This window comes from Musa acuminata, chromosome BXJ2-10, assembly GCF_036884655.1.
Source record: "Musa acuminata AAA Group cultivar baxijiao chromosome BXJ2-10, Cavendish_Baxijiao_AAA, whole genome shotgun sequence".
Classification (NCBI taxonomy): Eukaryota; Viridiplantae; Streptophyta; class Magnoliopsida; order Zingiberales; family Musaceae; genus Musa; species Musa acuminata.
Genome location: NC_088347.1, coordinates 33,834,543 through 33,853,043, shown reverse-complemented (window position 1 = coordinate 33,853,043; position 18,501 = coordinate 33,834,543). Strand labels below are relative to the sequence as shown.

Here is an 18,501-nt window from a genome sequence, read left to right as displayed (position 1 = left end):
ATATATGGATGATCTAATTACTTAAGGATATATATATATATATGCTCTATTAAAATTTAGATGAGAAATATGTAATTTCGAAGATAGATGTGTAAAAACACAAAGAAATAAAAATAAAAACAAAATAACCAATCGGCGTTGGGCCGACAACCGTTGGGGTATAACAGGTTAACAGGCTAATCAATATTGATGGGCTTCGGGCCGAGCCTGGTCGGCCCATTACGAGGGAAAGATGGAAACGCCCTTGCACGAATAATATCCGAGAGACATAGCGACCGACACACCAATAATGCAAGCCGGCAACGAGAAAGCATCTTCGACTTTTGGTGATGCCATCCAAAGAGAGAACCACAAAGCAACACCAATCACATTACAGTGTTTTCCCGTCTGCTGACACCAAGACACAAGCATGACACATACCTCTAACTTTATTCCTCATCGGAGTGGCTTCCAGCTGCACGGTAGGACCCTAAGGATGGACCTTCGACGAAGCGAAAGCAGCTCTCATGGCGGCCATGGCCGAGGCCATGGCAGCGTCCATGTACCTCTTGGAGGCGATGGCAGCGGCAGCGCCGAGGGACTTGCCCACCTTCCGCGTCGCGTCCGCGGCTCGCTCGAGGCTCGACAGCTCCTCCGCGGCCGACACGTCGGCGGCGTCGTGGAACCTACTGAAGTCGGCCATGGCCGCCTCCATGAGGGACTCGAGCTGGTTCTCCGCATCTTTCATGGCGTCCTCCGCGTCGTCGACGGCCTTCAGGTGCTCGGCCTCGGCGGCAGCCCACGACGCGTAGGTCTCTTGCTCGAAGAGGCACAGGAGCTGTTCGATCTTTGAGGGATCGAAGTTCTTGTCGTCCAGGGCTTGGTCGGCGAGGAAGGCGAGTTGGGAGAATAGAGCTTCCATGGCTCGCTGCGTACAGAGGTTGGAAGTCTCATATGCCGCAATTATATTCTTGCTTTGGACTAAAGGGGGCCAACTTGCAAAGTAGATACTAGTCGGATCAGGTGTTTGGACTCGAACACAAGTGCCTCGTGGGAAGACCAGGATAATGTGACACGTGGTCAACTCAGCGCCGTAACTATTTTAAGATTTCTATAATCGGTATTGTAAGACGATAAGGAATCGAAAAATTCTTCATAAAATAAGAAAAATCTTAAAAATTAAATTTTATTTTTTATAAATATTATATATATATATATATATATATATATATGTGTGTGTGTGTCTATATATATATATAGAAGAATAACCTATAATGTATCTTGTTGTCATCTAAAGACTATCCATGCACCTCAGCTATCAGCTCAATTTCTCTCTCTAGAGAGAGAGAGAAAGAGAGAGAGAGAGACTCTCAAACCAGAGTGCAAAGGGTTCAATGACAAAAGCAGCAATGGCATTTCTGTACACCACCAGCACGAAGGTGGTTCATCCCGGCGTACCCATATGCGCAGCATTACAAACACATACACCTTCGCCGTCCTCATCGCCTCAACGAATCCCATTATTCTCAGACCACAAAAACTCCCTTTTTCCTCTTCTTCTCTGTTGCAGACAAATAACGTAACGTAATGTCGAGACTTGCATAGCAGAAAATGCTCAAATCCCACTCCATTATCATGTTGAACTCGAGTACAATTAAGCACCGAACACTCAGAGAGATGTCAAGGAAAGCTTCAAATCTCTTTCTCTTGTTTTAGTTTAATCCGCATAGTGGCAGAAGTGCATGGTAATGTGGAACTTGTTGAGGGACGACTAATGAACACCTTGCATGGTGAAGGCTGATGCAACCGAGCGGTGTGGTCGCTACAGAGGATTTCAACCCGCAGACCACATACCATAGTTTCACCAGCCTTAATACTAGAGCTGTGGCCATGCGACGCTGCTGGTTTGCTAAGAGGAGAAAGCTGGGATGTCGAAAAGCATATGGGTTCATCTTCATACCAGAGATCCAAAGCTAATTGAAGCAAAAGCTCATGCTCTCTATCTGCATCTGGCATCAGAATCCTATGTAGGTTCTGTTAGAATATGTGGTCCTTTTCAATTGAATAAGATATATAATAGAATAACTAATTGGGTTTCGTTGCGATATTTTAGCCAATATAGATTAAGTCCACTACGGAACGATTCCTCGGAGATATCCTTGATGGGAGGAAATCTTCTGAGATCTCATCTCATCGTAGACCCTCTGCTCTCGCCTATAAAAGGACAAGATCTCTACGGGTTGAGGGTGTGTTAGTGTATTAGAGCGTTATAACGTTGACACGTATAGACGCATCTCTCCGTTGAGGACGTTGAGGAATTCAGTTATTCTCCTCGACTCTCTCCCCAAAACCCTCTCCCCAAAATCCATCAATCTGTGTGATCCTGTGAAAGGATAGGAAGAGAGGAGAAAGGGTCTACTCTTCGATTCCGCAGCGCGATCGGATTAAAGACGGAGCCTGCAGCAATCTTGGATCACGGTGTTGAGCAGATCATACAAGATCTCTGAACGGATGGCATCAAAAGGTACGCATCGTACAATTAGATCATGCATTGATTTCAGTACTGGCATTTAGGTTATTTCCGCATAATTGACATAGCATAATAACAGATAATATATGCTTTCAATTGGTATCAGAGCCAGGTTTTTGAAATCATGCATTAGATCTGTAAATTAATTTACGATGCATACCTTTATCTTCCAAGAACTGCTAAGCAGTAATGGTCACCGTCGACCTCGCTGCGAATCTGCGATTACGCCGAGTAGCGTACGCATCACAGAACCTGTCCCATATGCGGACATCATGGAACCTCGTCCCATATGCGGACATCATGGAATCCCGTCCGTGCGACGGCATCATGGACATCACAGAACCCGTCCCATATGCGGACATTATATAATCCGGCGGCACACGGCCAGAATCCGTCCATGCGACGGTCGGCCGCACTCAGGCAGACAGCCCAAGTGGCGGCCATGCGTGAGTTGGCCGTGCACAGGCGGCGGCCGCGTGCTGGCAGCAGCCACCCGCGGGCAGGAACCGCCGCAGCGGCAGCGGCCGCGCGTGAGCAGTAGCAGCCCCGCGGCGGCAGCGCCGTGGCGGCAGTGGCCACGCACGGGCTAGAACTATCGCTGGCACCGCGCACAGGCGGCAGCCCGCAGCCGCGCACAGGCGGCAGCCCACAGCCGCGTACTGGCGGCCAAGCCGCAGGCAGCAGCGGTAGCGCCACTCGCGCAGGCGGTGGCGGCGGCGATGGCAGATTAGGGTTTTGGCATATTTACGTTTTTGTCCCCGAGGCTAGGGTTTTTGAAAAATTTACAGTTTTACCCTTTGCAAATATCGTAATTACAGTATATGTTCTGTCAACATATTTACGGTTTTGCCCTCGGGTCTAATTTCTGCCAAATTACAGTTCTGCCATTCGCATATTTTCGATTTATATCCTATCAAATATTTTCGGTTTTTATCATTATGAAATTGAGAAATTTAGGTTATATTCTCAATTATAAAATTGATAAATATCATTTATTATAATTATGATTAATTTTAATCATGATTATATTTTTTTGATTATTTGATTGGATTTAATTTTTGATTAAAAAAAATATAAATTAAGGTTTATTTTATGGTTTTCTCATATGAATTATTCATTATATATGTGGTAAATAAAATTAAAATCCAATTATTGTTTGTTTTTCTGGAATTTTTATTTATTTATTCATATGTATATGCTTGAAATTATCATATGAGTTTTATTAAAGTTCAATAATTATTATGGTTATTTTATTATTGAACTGCTTTACATAAATGTTCAATAATTATTATGGTTATTTATTATTGAACTTCTTAGCATTAAATTTCAATAATTATTATTGTTATTTATTATTGAATTGTTTTGTATTAAAGTTCAATAATTATTATGGTTATTTATTATTGAACTTCTTAGCATTAAATTTCAATAATTATTATTGTTATTTATTATTGAATTGCTTTGTATTAAAGTTCAATAATTATTATGGTTATTTATTATTGAACTGCTTATATAAATGTTCAATAATTATTATGGTTGTTTTATTATTGAATTGTTTTACATTATTGTTCAATAATTATTATGGTTATTTATTATTGAACTGTTTTGCATTAGTATTCAATAATTATTATGGTCATTTTATTATTGAATTGCTTAGCAAAAATTAAATAAATTGATGAATATTATTTGTAATTCATTTCCCTAAGTTCTATCTGACTAGTAGCTGCCAAAGTGGCCTAGGATGATAAATTTTTGTGATATGAATTACAATAAAAGTTTTATCATTTATAGGATATTTTTATTTTATATCATGGCATTAGTCTTGTAGCCACCAAAGCGACCTGGACTAATGATTTATAAAATAATATTAAAGAATTAGTCCTAAATGATATTAAAGAAATAATATTCATAATGGCACATATAATTATGAGATTTAGATAATCCCAAAGGAGAATCAAATTCAAATAATTATGTGATGGGGTAGGATGATACTATTTTAGATATCCTTGTAGTTTAGGGTTGTATACCCAAAGGTAACAATACCTATTCCTCAAGGATGGTATCAGTCCTCCAAAAATATTCTTGAGTAAACACTAGATATGTCAATATTTCACTCAAAAGTGTAATATAGATGATATCATTAGTTCATCAATTTATTTTTGATAAACTCAAAGCATTAATGTTGTTATATATCTTTTGCAGTGGTACTTCCGCATATACACTCATATGCTTCAAGTGTCCCTGTACTTTCTGGATCAAATTATTCAGAATGGTTAGAGCATGTGCAATTTACATTGGGTGTATTAGATCTTGATCTAGCATTACTTGTTGAAAAGCCTGCAGACTTGACTGATGAAAGTACTACAGAACAAGTTAATGAAATGAAGGCTTAGGAAAGATATGATAGACTTAGTTTAATGTTTATAAGAATGACAATTGCAAATAACATAAAGACTTCATTACCGATTGCAACTAGCGCAAAGGAATATTTAAAGGTTATTGAAGACAGATTTAAATCTGCTGATAAGTCATTGGCTGGCACATTAATGAAAGAACTGACTACAGCTCAGTATGATAGTACTCGAGGAATTCAGGATCATATCCTCAATATGGCTGACAAAGCTGCAAAACTTAAAACATTAGGCATGAATGTTGATGAATCTTTCCTCGTGCAATTTATTCTTAATTCTCTTCCTTCTCAGTTTGGTCCATTCAAGATTCACTATAATACAAATAAGGATAAGTGGGACTTGAATGAGTTGACTAGCATGTGTGTTCAGGAAGAATTGAGATTAAGGCAGGAAAATTCATATAATGTCATGACGACTACTCAAGGAGGTGGTAATAAGAAAAGAAAGTTGAGGCATCATCCATCAAAGAGATTTGCTAAGTCTGGAAATGTTAAACAGACTAATGAAAAGAAAGCCTTTACTGTAAAGTGCTTCTTTTGTGGCAAGAAAGGACATGTGAAGAAGGATTGCATTAAACGCAAGACTTGGTTCGAAAAGAAAGGTATTAACTTGACCTTTGTATGTTTCGAATCAAACATTACAGAAGTTCCTTCTAACACTTGGTGGATTGATTCTGGTGCTTCAACTCATGTTACAAATAACATGCAGGGATTCCTTTCAATTCGGAAACCAAAAGAACATGAAAGATTCATCATTATGAGAAATCGTCTTAAAGCGAAAGTGATATCAATGGGAACTTATCATCTACGCTTAGAGACGGGTCACTTGATGGATCTTGTTGACACATGTTATGTCCCTACAATTTCTAGAAATTTGATTTCTCTTTCTAGAATTGATGAGTTGGGATATTGTATTTCTTTTGGTAGTGGCAAACTCAGCATATTTTACGATTCAATAAAAGTTGGTTCTGGAATTCTTTGTGATGGTTTGTACAGAATTAATTTGGATCTTGAGTTTGCAAAGACACTAATGACCCTGCAATCAAATGTTGGATTGAAACGTAGTTTCAATAATGAAAGATCTTCTATATTGTGGCATAGACGATTGGGGCATATCTCCAAGGAAAGAATTGAAAGATTAGTGAAGGATAATATTTTGGAACATTTAGACTTCACTGATTTTGATATTTGTATAGATTGCATTAAGGGAAAGCAAACTAAACAAATAAAGAAAAATGCCACAAGAAGTAAAGAACTCCTTGAGATTATTCATACTGATATTTGTGGACCACTCCATATTCCTTGTTTTAGTGGAGAAAAATATTTCATCACATTTATAGATGATCTGTCCAGATATGGCAAAGTTTATCTAATACATGAAAAGTCTCAAGCCGTTGATACTCTTGAAGTATACATAAATGAGGTTGAGAGACAATTAGATAGAAAAGTTAAAATTGTCAGATCTGACAGAGGTGGTGAATTTTATGGCAGATATGATGGATCTAGTCAGAATATTGGTCCTTTTGCTAGATTCCTAGAACAACGGGGTATTTGTGCTCAATATGCATTACCAGGTGTGTCACAGCAGAACGGTGTTGCTGAAAGGCGAAATCGTACTCTGATGGATATGGTTAGGAGCATGATGAGTTACTCCTCTGTACCTGAGTCGATGTGGGGTGAAGCTCTTAGGACAGCTATGTACATCTTGAACAGGGTTCCTAGCAAGTCAGTTTCATCGACTCCATTTGAGTTATGGACTGATAGGAAACCCAGTCTGAGACATCTACATATATGGGGTGTTGAATCTCGGATTTTGATGATAAAATCAATTGATAGGTTATGTGATCTAATCCATATTATTGAGTTAAGTGTGCAGGATTAACTACGATAAACAGAAAACATAAAGCAAGAATACCGGAGTCGAGTTTGATGAACCTTTAAGAGTTCGATGAATCGTCGGAGATGCTGCCGGAACCAACCGAGAAGAAATCGGGAATCTGTTGGAAGTTCGCCGAAGAGATCGTCGGAGGTTCGCAGAGATCACCGAGAAGTCTCAGCTACTCTTTAAAGTCATCACAAGTTCGGGAGCGTGCTTGGACCCCGTCGAAGGAAGTTCGTCAGAAAGCTCGTCGGAACAAAACTTGACGTTCGCGGTTAATAAATTGCTTAAGATGTGTTTTGTTATGTAGTTCACTTGTAATTAGGATTAGGATTAAGAAGATAAGCCTATATCCTGGTTAGGGGCCAACTGGGGCCAAAGTCAGAGTTGGTTTGGGCTAAAAGAAAGCCAAACCAAGTGAACCGGAGAGCCAGGCGGTGACACCTCCTGAGCTGGGCGGTGGCACCGCTTGGCTGGGCGGTGGCACCGCCAGCATCGGGAACCCAAAGAGGATTTGATTTTTGGAGCCCAAATTTTGGAGCCCAAATTTGAATCCTCTTGAAGCCTATAAATACCCCTCAAATCTCAGCTGAGATCACAACCTTTTGAGCAGCAAGAGTTTGAGAGAAAGATCTTAGAAAAGTGTTAGCTTGCTTTCGTTTCAATTTGCTAGTGTTCACCTCATCTCTTCTCGAAAATCTGTAAGAGAGTGAACTGCTTGTAAAGAGTTGTAAGAGGGGTATTTACCCTTCCATTTCAAGAAGCTTGCTAGTGGAAGGTGGGAGCCTCATCGAAGAGGGGCCTCACAAGTGGAGTAGGTCATTTGACCGAACCACTCTAACATCGGCGTGATCTGTGGTTTGCGTTTCATTATTGTTATTTATATTATTGCAAATCTTCTTATATGCTCTAGTTCCTTATTACTTTTGCTGCGCATATTTAAGAATACGCTTTCAAGTTTAAACTTGTCAAGTTTCGCTCTCTTCATACGAAAGATTTTTCAGAAAACCCAAGTTTTTATCCGCTGCACTAATTCACCCCCCCCTCTTAGTGCTGCTTCGATCCTAACATGGGGGTGTCCTGCAGAGATAAGAGTATTCAATCCACATGAAAAGAAATTGGAGCTAAGAACTATTTCAGGTTATTTTATTGGTTATCCAGAAAAATCCAAGGGATACAGATTTTATTGCCCTAATCATAGTATGAGAATAGTAGAATCTGGTAATGCAAAATTCCTAGAAAATGACGAAATCAGTGGGAGTGAAAAATCTCGAAGGATTAATTTTGATATTGAGGAGATTCAGGTTAATTCTCCCATATCATCTCCTGTCCGAGAGATTGTTGTTCCTCAGATCAATGAGAGTATTGATGAGGGTGAACAACAAAATAACATCCAAGAACTCTCACATAATGTTGATGTCGCCGCTGATGATCTTGTAGAACAATCACAATTGGCAGATTCTAGAAGATCTCAAAGGAAAAGGAAACATGCCATTTCTAATGATTATGTTGTATATCTACAAGAATCAGATTATGATATAGGAATAAAAAGAGACCCCTTATCGTTTTCACAAGCCATAGAAAGTAACGATTCTGAAAAATGGTATGATGCAATGAAAGAAGAGTTAAAATCAATGGTACAGAATGATGTCTGGGATCTCGTTGAATTGCCTAATGATTGTAAAAGAGTCGGTTGTAAATGGGTCTTTAAGACAAAACGCGACTCAACGGGCAATATCGAACGATATAAAGCCAGACTTGTGGCCAAAGGTTTTTCTCAGAAGGAAGGCATCAACTATAATGAGACTTTTTCTCCTGTTTCTAAAAAGGACTCATTGAGAATCGTTATGGCATTAGTAGCTCATTATGATCTTGAGTTGCATCAGATGGATGTGAAAACGGCATTTCTGAACGGAGATCTGGATGAGAAAATCTATATGGAACAACCCGAAGGATTCATAGAAAAGGGAAAAGAAAGTTGGGCTTGTAAACTTAAGAAATCCATTTATGGTCTTAAACAAGCTTCCAGACAATGGTATATAAAGTTTCATAATACCATTACTTCCTTCGGATTTAAGGAAAACACTGTTGATCAGTGTATATACCTGAAGGTAAGTGGGAGCAAGTTTATTATATTGGTGTGGATGATATTTTACTTGCCAGTAGTAATCTTGGTTTATTGTACGAAACCAAGATATTTCTCAACAAGAACTTTAAGATGGTTGATATGAATGAGGCATCCTATGTCATTGGCATTGAGATATTCAGGGATAGATCTCAAGGATTATTAGGATTGTCTCAGAAAGGATATATTGATCGTATCTTGGAGAGATTTAATATGCAGCTTTGCTCAACCAATGATGTACCTATTACTAAAGGTGAAAAATTCAGTCAAAATCAGTGCCCAAGAAATGACTTAGAAAAGAATCAAATGAAGAATATTCCTTATGGATGCGCAGTTGGAAGTCTATTATATGCTCAAACCTGTACAAGACCATATATCAGTTTTGCAGTTGCAATGTTGGGAAGATATCAAAGCAACCCAGGAATGGAACATTGGAAAGCTGCAAAGAAAGTAATGAGATATCTACAAGGGACAAAAGATTATATGCTCACATACAGGAGATCTGATCAGCTTGAAGTAACTGGATATTCAGATGCTGATTTTGCAAATTGCCTCGACAGTAGGAAGTCCACTTCAGGATTTGTATTTATGTTAGCTGGTGGGGCAATTTCTTGGAAAAGTATAAAGCAATCGCTTATTGCATCATCAACAATGGAAGCTGAATTTGTGGCATGCTTTGAGGCCACAAATCAAGCTTTATGGCTGCGAAATTTTATCTCAGGACTTGGTGTGGTCGACTCAATTGCCAGGCCGCTGAAGATATTTTGTGATAACACCGCAGCAGTTTTCTTCTCTAAGAATGGCAAGTACTCTAGTGGTTCCAAGCACATTGAGATAAAGTACTTGGTGGTTAGAGAAAGAGTCCAGAAACAGCAAGTGTCAATTGAGAACTTGAACACCACTATGATGATTGCTGATCCATTGACAAAAGCCTTACAGTGCAAAATATTCAAAGAACATGTTCTTAGAATGGGGCTTGTGAGCAAGTCATAAAGGATATGGTGATGCATGTTTATGTGGATGCTATTATTGACATTTTACTTAATTAAAGTTATATGTTTTTGTTATCCTGTTTACATTTATGTTTATGCATATTATGGTTGAATGTAATAACAGGATTGTCTTGACAAGACAAATTACAGGGGTCATTATGGACTATGTTAGGAAAGATTAACAATGTTGTGGTACATAGAAGGGAGTATGACATTGATGAAATACAACCGCTATGACTCGCATTGATAGTTGGACTTAATATAGTATTATTGTGATTATTGGACTTATTGGCTTATTTTTAAAAAACATGGCCATGTATAAAATGCTTTTCAAAATTCTTGGAATCCAATTAGGTAAAATTATTTTCAAACAAATTTTTGCTTTGTTTGTTTTGATTTTGTATCTCTTTTATATCTTATCAATTAATGGGAAGTGGGAGAATGTTAGAATATGTGGCCCTTTTCAATTGAATAAGATATATAATAGAATAACCAATTGGGTTCCGTTGCGATATTTTAGTCAATATAGACTAAGTCCACTACGGAAGGAAATCTTCTGAGATCTCATCTCATCATAGACTAAGTCCACGGAACGATACCCTCTGCTCTCGCCTATAAAAGGACAAGATCTCTACGGGTTGAGGGTGTGTTAGTGTATTAGAGCGTTATAACGTTGACACGTATAGACGCATCTCTCCGTTGAGGAATTCAGTTATTCTCCTCGACTCTCTTCCCAAAACCCTCTCCCCAAAATCCATCAATCTGTGTGATCCTGTGAAAGGATAGGAAGAGAGGAGAAAGGGTCTACTCTTCGATTCCGCAGCGCGATCGGATTAAAGACGGAGCCTGCAGCAATCTTGGATCACGGTGTTGAGCAGATCATACAAGATCTCTGAACGGATGGCATCAAAAGGTACGCATCGTACAATTAGATCATGCATTGATTTCAGTACTGACATTTAGGTTATTTCCGTATAATTGACATAGCATAATAACAGATAATATATGCTTTCAGGTTCCTTTTCTTCCTTGCAGTTTCCGTCTACCTCACCTCTAGTGGAAGCATGACGATCTCTAATGATTATTATTGCTTCAACAGATAGATAGGTGGTTTACACCTACAAACATTTCCACCATGGTGTTCTTTGATTACAGATGGACATGCAGTTGGTGTATCAAATTGTTGTTCTTTCCTACCCTTTTGAGGCCTCAAAACACCAACTTTTGCGGGGAGATTTTAGTATATCAGATTCCTGTTCTTTGTAATTTGATTTTTGGTCGATTCGAGTTCGATCTAATTGTGTTTTTTACTTGAAAGCCGTGCATGAGAATTGAACTAACAGTGCTTATTAGTTGCTAGCAGAGTGCTTGCCCTGTCTTGAAGTCTTTGATTCTGAAACTCTCAGGACGTACTGCTGTTTCGCTTGTCTGGCTATGCATTAGCTTCGAAGATGGAGGATTAATCCTTATATACATTTACTACCATTTTGATGAATTCAAGAATCGAAAGCTTCAAACTCAAAAGTAGGTGACAGTTTGGTGCTCTCCTTTCCTATCTAAAAGGGTCTTCATACATAATATTGTTCGATAAGCTCCATGCAAATCTTTCCTTTTGATGTGAAGAAATAAACCGAGCTCCAATGAAAAATGAACATATGAAATTGGAAGTGTCGTAGGATGCCAAATTCTTTACCCTTTGTTCTGTGGATAATCTTTCATTCACCATCTTTGTCAAGGAGTTACAATCATAATCTTAATCTCCGTCTGGTACATGCTGTAAAAACATTCTTCAGAAAACTCAAAGGGTAACAACACGCTATGGAATATTGCTCAAGGCCAGAATGAAGTCTCTGTAATCTCCATCGGGAAGGCTCTCACAGATGGCATCTTGCATCTTCCTACCGTACATCTTCTCAAAGGCTGATCTCACCTCTTTCATGCCCGCATCAGTGCTTCCAAGCACTACCCTTGTCAGAACTCTTGCATCGGTATCTCCCATCTTTATGCTCTTGTTCACCATCTGAAGCACGTCAATGGATATGAATCGAAAGCATCATAGCAGAAATATCAATCAGTAGACTGAGATAGAAGCACCTACTCTGGAGTAGTATTGTGCAGGATTATGAACACATTTTATGGCAATCCTCAGTGCTTCCTCAAACTCTCCGCTTGTGCCTTTCTTCAATGCCTATAGATCAAATTGAATTGATCAAAGCTCCGTCTTAGGATTCATGGAGCACACAGTAGCACAAGCCCTCTGTGGGAGCTTACCTTTGTGTAATCATGCCCATATATTTGTTTGTAGCTGAAGAGTGCCAACCTCAGTTGCGGGATGCTTCTCTTGCTAAAGATCTCAAGGACTAGAGACTCATCAGTCCCTCCCGTGCTGCAATGTCCTGCTTCATACAGCCTCTTAGCATCGCATTTGGCAATGTGTTGACTGACATCGGTGTGGTGCGACTTTTGGGAGGCCGCAAGAGCCAGCAGAAACTGACATGAAACCATACTTCCAACATTAATCTTTGTGACACATCCTGGAGTCAAAAACCCAGATATCTGCAAGAAACCTACCTTCTGGTATGAGTTGGATGGCTCAGAAATAATGTCTTGATCCATGTGTCTCTTGAACTTCGCTAGATATGCATGCTTGGTGAAGAAGAGCTGGCTCAACTTTTGCCGAGTGTAGATCTCAACGAGGGCTTTGTAATCTGTGACTCTGCGCTCGATTGCATCATTTGCAAGAACAGCGTCGCGTTCGTGTGGCTCGAGCATCCATAGGTACAGCGCGTTGCACATCTGCACGCATGATCATAACAGTGTTTATGCAATTATCGCTGCACTGTCTGACGCATCTGAACAACATGATTTTAACAATGCTCATGCGATTATTACCGATACAGCAGAATCGAATGCTTGTGGCGATGGCAACCACGGATCTCACCTCATTCTTCGAGTTGGCCATGTGGGTTCTGCGAAGGTGTTCGACGAAGTCCTCGCCGAACATGGCTCGATACATCTCCTTGATCTGTCGCCTCTCTGTTAAAGTTCGGTGCGCCAAGGCCCGAGCTACAAGATTAAGCTGATCCCATGTCGCATGAATCTCTTGACAGACGTTCTTGCAGGTCATGCAGGAGGAAGAGACATGGCTGAGTTCCATGTTGAGTGCTTGGAGTGGGTTCATAGCAGCTGCAGAACTTTATACAACCAACACCTTGAGGCACAAGGAAGAGACTTGGAACTTTAGAAATGGATTCAGCAGATATGACATCTGGGGATGTTGTGGTGTGGCAATGTGGCAATGTGGATGGTTTTGGTGCCTTCATAGTGAGCTCTGAGTGTGATTCCTTCTCTTTAGCTATACCTTTTTGTGGTACTCACCCTTTTTGTCATCTGAATGCCACCTTAACTTTCCACCCTTTCATGGTCATTGGCCTGACGAAGGTTGGACAACTGCTATTCATGTGCTTGCTTTTAGCCTTCGAATGGAACCCACCACTGCGTGCATCGAATAAGTTTAATTCAGATGTTGGCATGGACTGGGTTGTGTGACTGAGAGTACAGTCAGCTGAAGATCCAAGCTGTTCTCCACGATCTACATGTTTTGCTTTGAACCACATACACAAACCACTTGCTGCCACAATTCACAGGATAAAAACATCAAATCAGGCAGGTGAATGAAAACAAGAGCATAGACATCGATTGTTCCCACATCACATCGAATCTTAAAGCTAAATGCAAGTCCACGAAGGATTGAGTTTCATTGTAGCACTAGCAAGGATTTCAAAAAGGTCACCACTTCTTCTTTGGTATTGCATTGTATACTTTCCGCCAGCAGATGATAAAGTAAGTCAAGAATAATAAAACTAGTGGGGGGCAACTCTTTCTTTTGTATCCTTTTTTTTTGGCAATTTGGCATTTCTAATATTCACAGATATCAAGATGCAACGCAGTAGTAACACAGTGCAAACATCCAATCTTAACATTAATATACCATTATGCATTTGGGATACAGGACATAAGGCAATGATATATTTTATTTTTCCCACTTTTCTGCTGGGTAATTTCTTTACAAATGGAAATGGCAACTTTAATGGAGTATTTAGCTGTTATCATTTATGAATAGATCATTTATGGCAATCTTCTCCCCTTGTTGATGAAACGAAAAATGGGAGCCTTATCAGCAAAAACCAGTCTTCCATCAGATGATTGGGTGATATACTTCCATGCTGGGCCAAGAAACCACGATACCGCTGCTCCACCTAGCAATCCTCCCAACTGAAATTGCATGTACCAAAACGTAAGGTACAGTTGCAGAATGATTAGTTTGGTCTACAAAGTAAATGGCGAGTTTGAGGAGCATACGTGACCCCAGTTATCGATGCCCTTAGAGAGAAACCCGATAACCTGCAGAATATATTTTCATCAGAAAGGAGTAGAATTGCAAGGGGAGAATATCTGCTAGAAACTAATTCATTACCATGTTCAAGGTAATGACATGGGCAACATGCAGCAAATCCTTCTTTCCACCCCCAACAAGGTTTCTATGCCTCGAAACAAAGACAGCATATGAACCGACCTAATAATATTCATAGGGATTAGCAAATAAGTACAGTGCCTGACGATATCTTATAATAAAACAAGGGGAAAGCAAGTAAGATTTGAAGCAAAAAGTCTAAGCAGTTGCTTTCCCCCGGTTAAGGTTTCTATGTCAAAAAGAAATCATATGAAATATCTAACAATATTCATATGAATCACAGAAAACATATAATAGATGAAATGATTCAAATGTCAAAACAAGGAAAACAGGGTTTTAACTTTTAAGTAAGATAGAATCATAGTAATATATCCAAAAGGATACTCATTATATTGCAAACACAAATATAAAATAAACCACCAAGTGGAGCAAACTGCAGATTATACAGATGACGCTGATGACAGAAACAAACTAAATATTACAAATTATACCTCTTGATTTTTGCTAATGCTGACAAGAAAAAGAAAAAAAATCATGAATTATGCATGGAAGTCTTAAAGAACATGTACACAAATCCAATAAACATATGATAGACTGCTAAATGGAAAAACAATTCATGGTTTATACAAAATATAAAAAAAAAACTTCTAATTTCCCATTCCACTTTCTTAAAGTAAAAATCAAATAGACAAGCATATAGAAAATTCATATTAAAAGAATAAACTCAAGAACAATTCGAAGCTAGACTAAAAAAAAGGTGCAAAAATTTATTCTGATCTTAATGAGTTACCATACAACAGAATTCTAAATCTTGGTTACTAGAAAATAACTAATACAACTGAAGCAGCACATATACTTGGGCATATATGTAACACAAAATAAAAAAAATATCAAAAGGACTTACTAATCCAAATATGGCACCAGATGCGCCAACAGCAGGTGACTGACTAAAATGGTAGCTCATCAGTGAACCTAGTTTCCTTGCCAAAAAAAGTAATTAGGACTTAAAATCAATGCAGCAGTTTATATATTCAGTCTTCAGTAGCATGTACATGATTTCTTACTTGCTATTGCCGAAGTGAAGTAAATTGCAAGAAATCGTCTAGGTCCACTAAGTTGCTCCACTGTAGGACCAATGGAGTTCAAAGAGTAACTGTTAATCTGCCAAAAAATCCTTAGACACCTGATGTTTACCATGCCCTAAATTGAGAAAAAAGTTCTCAAGAACAAACCATAAGGTGCCCAATGTTTGCATGCAGAAGTGATGATGTTACTAATCTCCATAGTTGCCCTTTATTTATTAGGCTATTGACCTAAACAAAAATAACAGAGTCATTAGAAATTGGGATGAGTAGCCGCAAGCCCACAGTTGCAGCAAAAGATCATCTCAAATGTCCAACCTTAGCACCCCATAAAAGCAGCTTCCCCTGGGTTGCAATCTGGGCTGCATAAACCCTGGAAACAAGAAAAAGGATTTAAAAACTGAAAAGTTAGCATGGAGAATCATAAGAATGATGAAAGGTAGACAAAAGCAAATAAACAATGAGAACAATAGAAGAAAAAAGGTACTTAGTCGTTTATTACGAAATTATACAAAAAGAACATAGGTCATATTCATTCTAGCTGTTGCTGTTATATCAAATGATCTACAAGGTTTGGCTGACACAATGAGGAATAATGGAAAAAAATTAAAGGAATAAAGATAAAGAACACCATAAATCCTTGTCTCCATACCAAACCTAAAGTAACCTTTTTTTTTCAATAACATTTTATTTATCAGATTAACGAAGAACTGAAAGCATTTATACCCTATTGCTGAATGTGATCCCCATAATGATGAAGTTTTTGCTTATTCTGTTCATGGATGCATGAATCCACTTAGTAAATCATCAACCACTTAGTAGAGCATCAAACCCTTTTTGCCAACCAATATACCAGCATACTATGTGTCAGTGTGCCAATACATACCGGACCCATACCGGTCTGGCCAACGACCAATCTGATACAAGGACCCCAATGATCACAAAAACGTAAAAGGATAAGCATCCACAATGGTTGAAGAACAAATCTTGAGAACACTATAACCTATTATCACACTTTTTTGACATCATCTTTTAGACCGTCAATTGACTCTCTATCATCATTGCTAAACTGGACATATTTCTAATAGGCCAAAATGTTACGAAGCTAGTCTTCAACATAAAATAGCATGGAATAAAGGAACTCAATCTTCTAGCATCGAAATCTGATGTCTAATCTGGTCTTCCATGTTATATTGTTTTGGCATCATAATAAAAAATAGCAGAAGCACCTAGATGCCCTGAATGCATCACTTAGAAGTTCAATACAGAAAACAAATATTTGCAATATGTCTAATTAAGACACCTGTCTTTTCAAGGGCCAGACATGATGGTTGCTATATTACTGAACAATCAATTGGAAAGAAAAGTTGGAACCTTGTAAATAGGATGATTGAGTTCCTATACTTCGCTGCATGTTCTGTTCTGGTTTCTCAGCTGTCTTAAAGAATGACAATGACGACAAGGGTAGGTCTATATCATGTTTAACATATCAAAAAATTCTGATTGAGCTGAAAGAAGAGTAGCCAGTTTATCATCGTTAAAAGTCATTTTAGGTTAATTAATTGAACAAAAGATCCAATAGAAAATTTTACTTGCATAAAACTAAATGAATGACTCTTTTGCTATGCATTTTCCTACATCATGATCTAGAGAATGTTGGGAAATGGCAAAACAAGATCCAAATCAAAACATGCCAACAAGTTCCATTCTTTGAAATGTTCAAAATCTTGGACTCACAACACGTTAACGGCCAGAAGGACATTGGTCCACTTCCTTCCGTCAGAAGGCTTCCCTTGAGAGTTCGTCATTTGCGCCCTTCCTTTGTCCATATATCCCTTCCCAGATTCGTTTTCGCTAAAGAAATAAGAGCAAGACGAACACGACGCCAAGAAAGCATCCGACAATTTCTCAAGAAAAGCAAAAGTCTTCAAGGAGTATCTTTTTCTACACCAGAAATCCTGCTTTTGGGGCAAGTTGCCCAAATGATAACCTTCGTGCTGGGCATAAGAGCGGAGGTGTAAATCAGAAACAAATTATGTTCTTGGCAGGGGAAAAGGATGGATAACTGGTAAAATTAGGGTTTAATACCGAGGACGACGAGGGAGAACAGAGGAGGAGGTGGAGGTGGGCGGCGCAGCGTTCACGGAAAAGGTGGCCCAGACGGAGGGAGGAAGCCACGGCGATGAGATGCGATGGCGACGCGCCGCCGGACGAAAAGGAAGCCGGGACCCTAGGACGCGGTGGGAACGCCGCCATTACCCTAAGCCCAATCCCACCTTTTCTTGACACAGAGATCAGCACAACACCGGCGAGCGGGCGGAGAGAGAGAGAGAGAGAGAGAGAGAGAGAAGCGATTAGGTTGCTTTAGCCGGAGGCACAAGCATAGCATCGGGCTCAAAACCGTTATAATAGGTCTATAACACGTTACGATGAATATAACGTATGGTTCCAACTTCATTATACGATTCAGATAGTATATTTTCAACCGTTATAATGAGTTATAAGGGGAAATAATGACGGATAAGGTTTTTGTGAAGGATAATTATACAATATGCAAGTTTCAACTTCATGTCGGAGGACAAAGTATTCAAAGAAACTGTCAGGATAATAATAATAATTATTAGGCGAATCATTATGTAAATGAAACCCAAATAAACTATACAGGCAATACATGCAATTAAATTACATTGCATGTTTCATGAGTGGTAGAGACTAAATCCTAAATCTCACAAATTATGCATATATATTTTTTAGTTTTTTTATTTCACATTATTTTTTATTAATGTATTTAAATTTTATATCTATAAATTTTAAATTTTAAATTTTTTTAATTCAATTTAATTTGTCTATTATATGGTCTTTGGTGGGTCGCTTTATGTGGGAGGCGTTTTAGCAATTCTATCTTGACCGTGTGTTGGCGGACCGGATTGGAACAATGGATGGGAAATCCGGCCCGCGCAGACCAGATGCGGTTCAGATGCCGGATCTGATGAACCGCGGTCGGACATGATCAAATCCGACCCAATTGGGTAA

The 18,501-nt window shown here is 39.0% G+C and overlaps 3 protein-coding genes across 3 annotated transcripts; all 3 read right to left on the bottom strand.

The window, feature by feature from the left end:
* Nucleotides 1–287: 287 nt before the first annotated feature.
* On the bottom strand, nt 288–937 carry LOC103969187 (uncharacterized). Its single transcript, XM_009382652.3, has one exon. The coding sequence runs from the start codon at nt 899–901 to the stop codon at nt 470–472; it is 432 nt and encodes a 143-aa protein (XP_009380927.2). The 5' UTR covers nt 902–937; the 3' UTR covers nt 288–469.
* Nucleotides 938–11,470: 10,533 nt separating this feature from the next.
* On the bottom strand, nt 11,471–13,581 carry LOC135625303 (annexin D8-like). The gene is made up of 5 exons (XM_065129937.1): nt 12,854–13,581; nt 12,484–12,708; nt 12,184–12,402; nt 12,011–12,100; nt 11,471–11,932 (listed from the first exon to the last, which is right to left on the bottom strand). The coding sequence occupies exons 1-5, from the start codon at nt 13,091–13,093 to the stop codon at nt 11,729–11,731; spliced, it is 978 nt and encodes a 325-aa protein (XP_064986009.1). The 5' UTR covers nt 13,094–13,581; the 3' UTR covers nt 11,471–11,728.
* Nucleotides 13,582–13,865: 284 nt separating this feature from the next.
* On the bottom strand, nt 13,866–17,835 carry LOC103969185 (RHOMBOID-like protein 10, chloroplastic). The gene is made up of 9 exons (XM_009382650.3): nt 17,557–17,835; nt 17,206–17,465; nt 15,787–15,841; nt 15,619–15,699; nt 15,451–15,547; nt 15,291–15,358; nt 14,390–14,488; nt 14,275–14,316; nt 13,866–14,187 (listed from the first exon to the last, which is right to left on the bottom strand). The coding sequence occupies exons 1-9, from the start codon at nt 17,722–17,724 to the stop codon at nt 14,041–14,043; spliced, it is 1,017 nt and encodes a 338-aa protein (XP_009380925.2). The 5' UTR covers nt 17,725–17,835; the 3' UTR covers nt 13,866–14,040.
* Between the last annotated feature and the right edge of the window lie 666 nt (nt 17,836–18,501).

What these genes read in the sequence shown, in the direction of transcription:
- LOC103969187 (XM_009382652.3), bottom strand. Translation starts at nt 901, where the DNA reads ATGGAAGCTCTATTCTCCCAACTCGCCTTCCTCGCCGACCAAGCCCTG.
- LOC135625303 (XM_065129937.1), bottom strand. Translation starts at nt 13,093, where the DNA reads ATGAACCCACTCCAAGCACTCAACATGGAACTCAGCCATGTCTCTTCC. An exon ending in ATGGGCATGATTACACAAAG is followed by an intron (nt 12,101 to 12,183) that starts GTAAGCTCCCAC and finishes TTTGATCTATAG; the next exon opens with GCATTGAAGAAAGGCACAAG. An exon ending in CTGCACAATACTACTCCAGA is followed by an intron (nt 11,933 to 12,010) that starts GTAGGTGCTTCT and finishes GACGTGCTTCAG; the next exon opens with ATGGTGAACAAGAGCATAAA.
- LOC103969185 (XM_009382650.3), bottom strand. Translation starts at nt 17,724, where the DNA reads ATGGCGGCGTTCCCACCGCGTCCTAGGGTCCCGGCTTCCTTTTCGTCC. An exon ending in TGCTTTTATGGGGTGCTAAG is followed by an intron (nt 15,700 to 15,786) that starts GTTGGACATTTG and finishes ATTTTTGTTTAG; the next exon opens with GTCAATAGCCTAATAAATAA. An exon ending in ATGTCATTACCTTGAACATG is followed by an intron (nt 14,317 to 14,389) that starts GTAATGAATTAG and finishes TATATTCTGCAG; the next exon opens with GTTATCGGGTTTCTCTCTAA.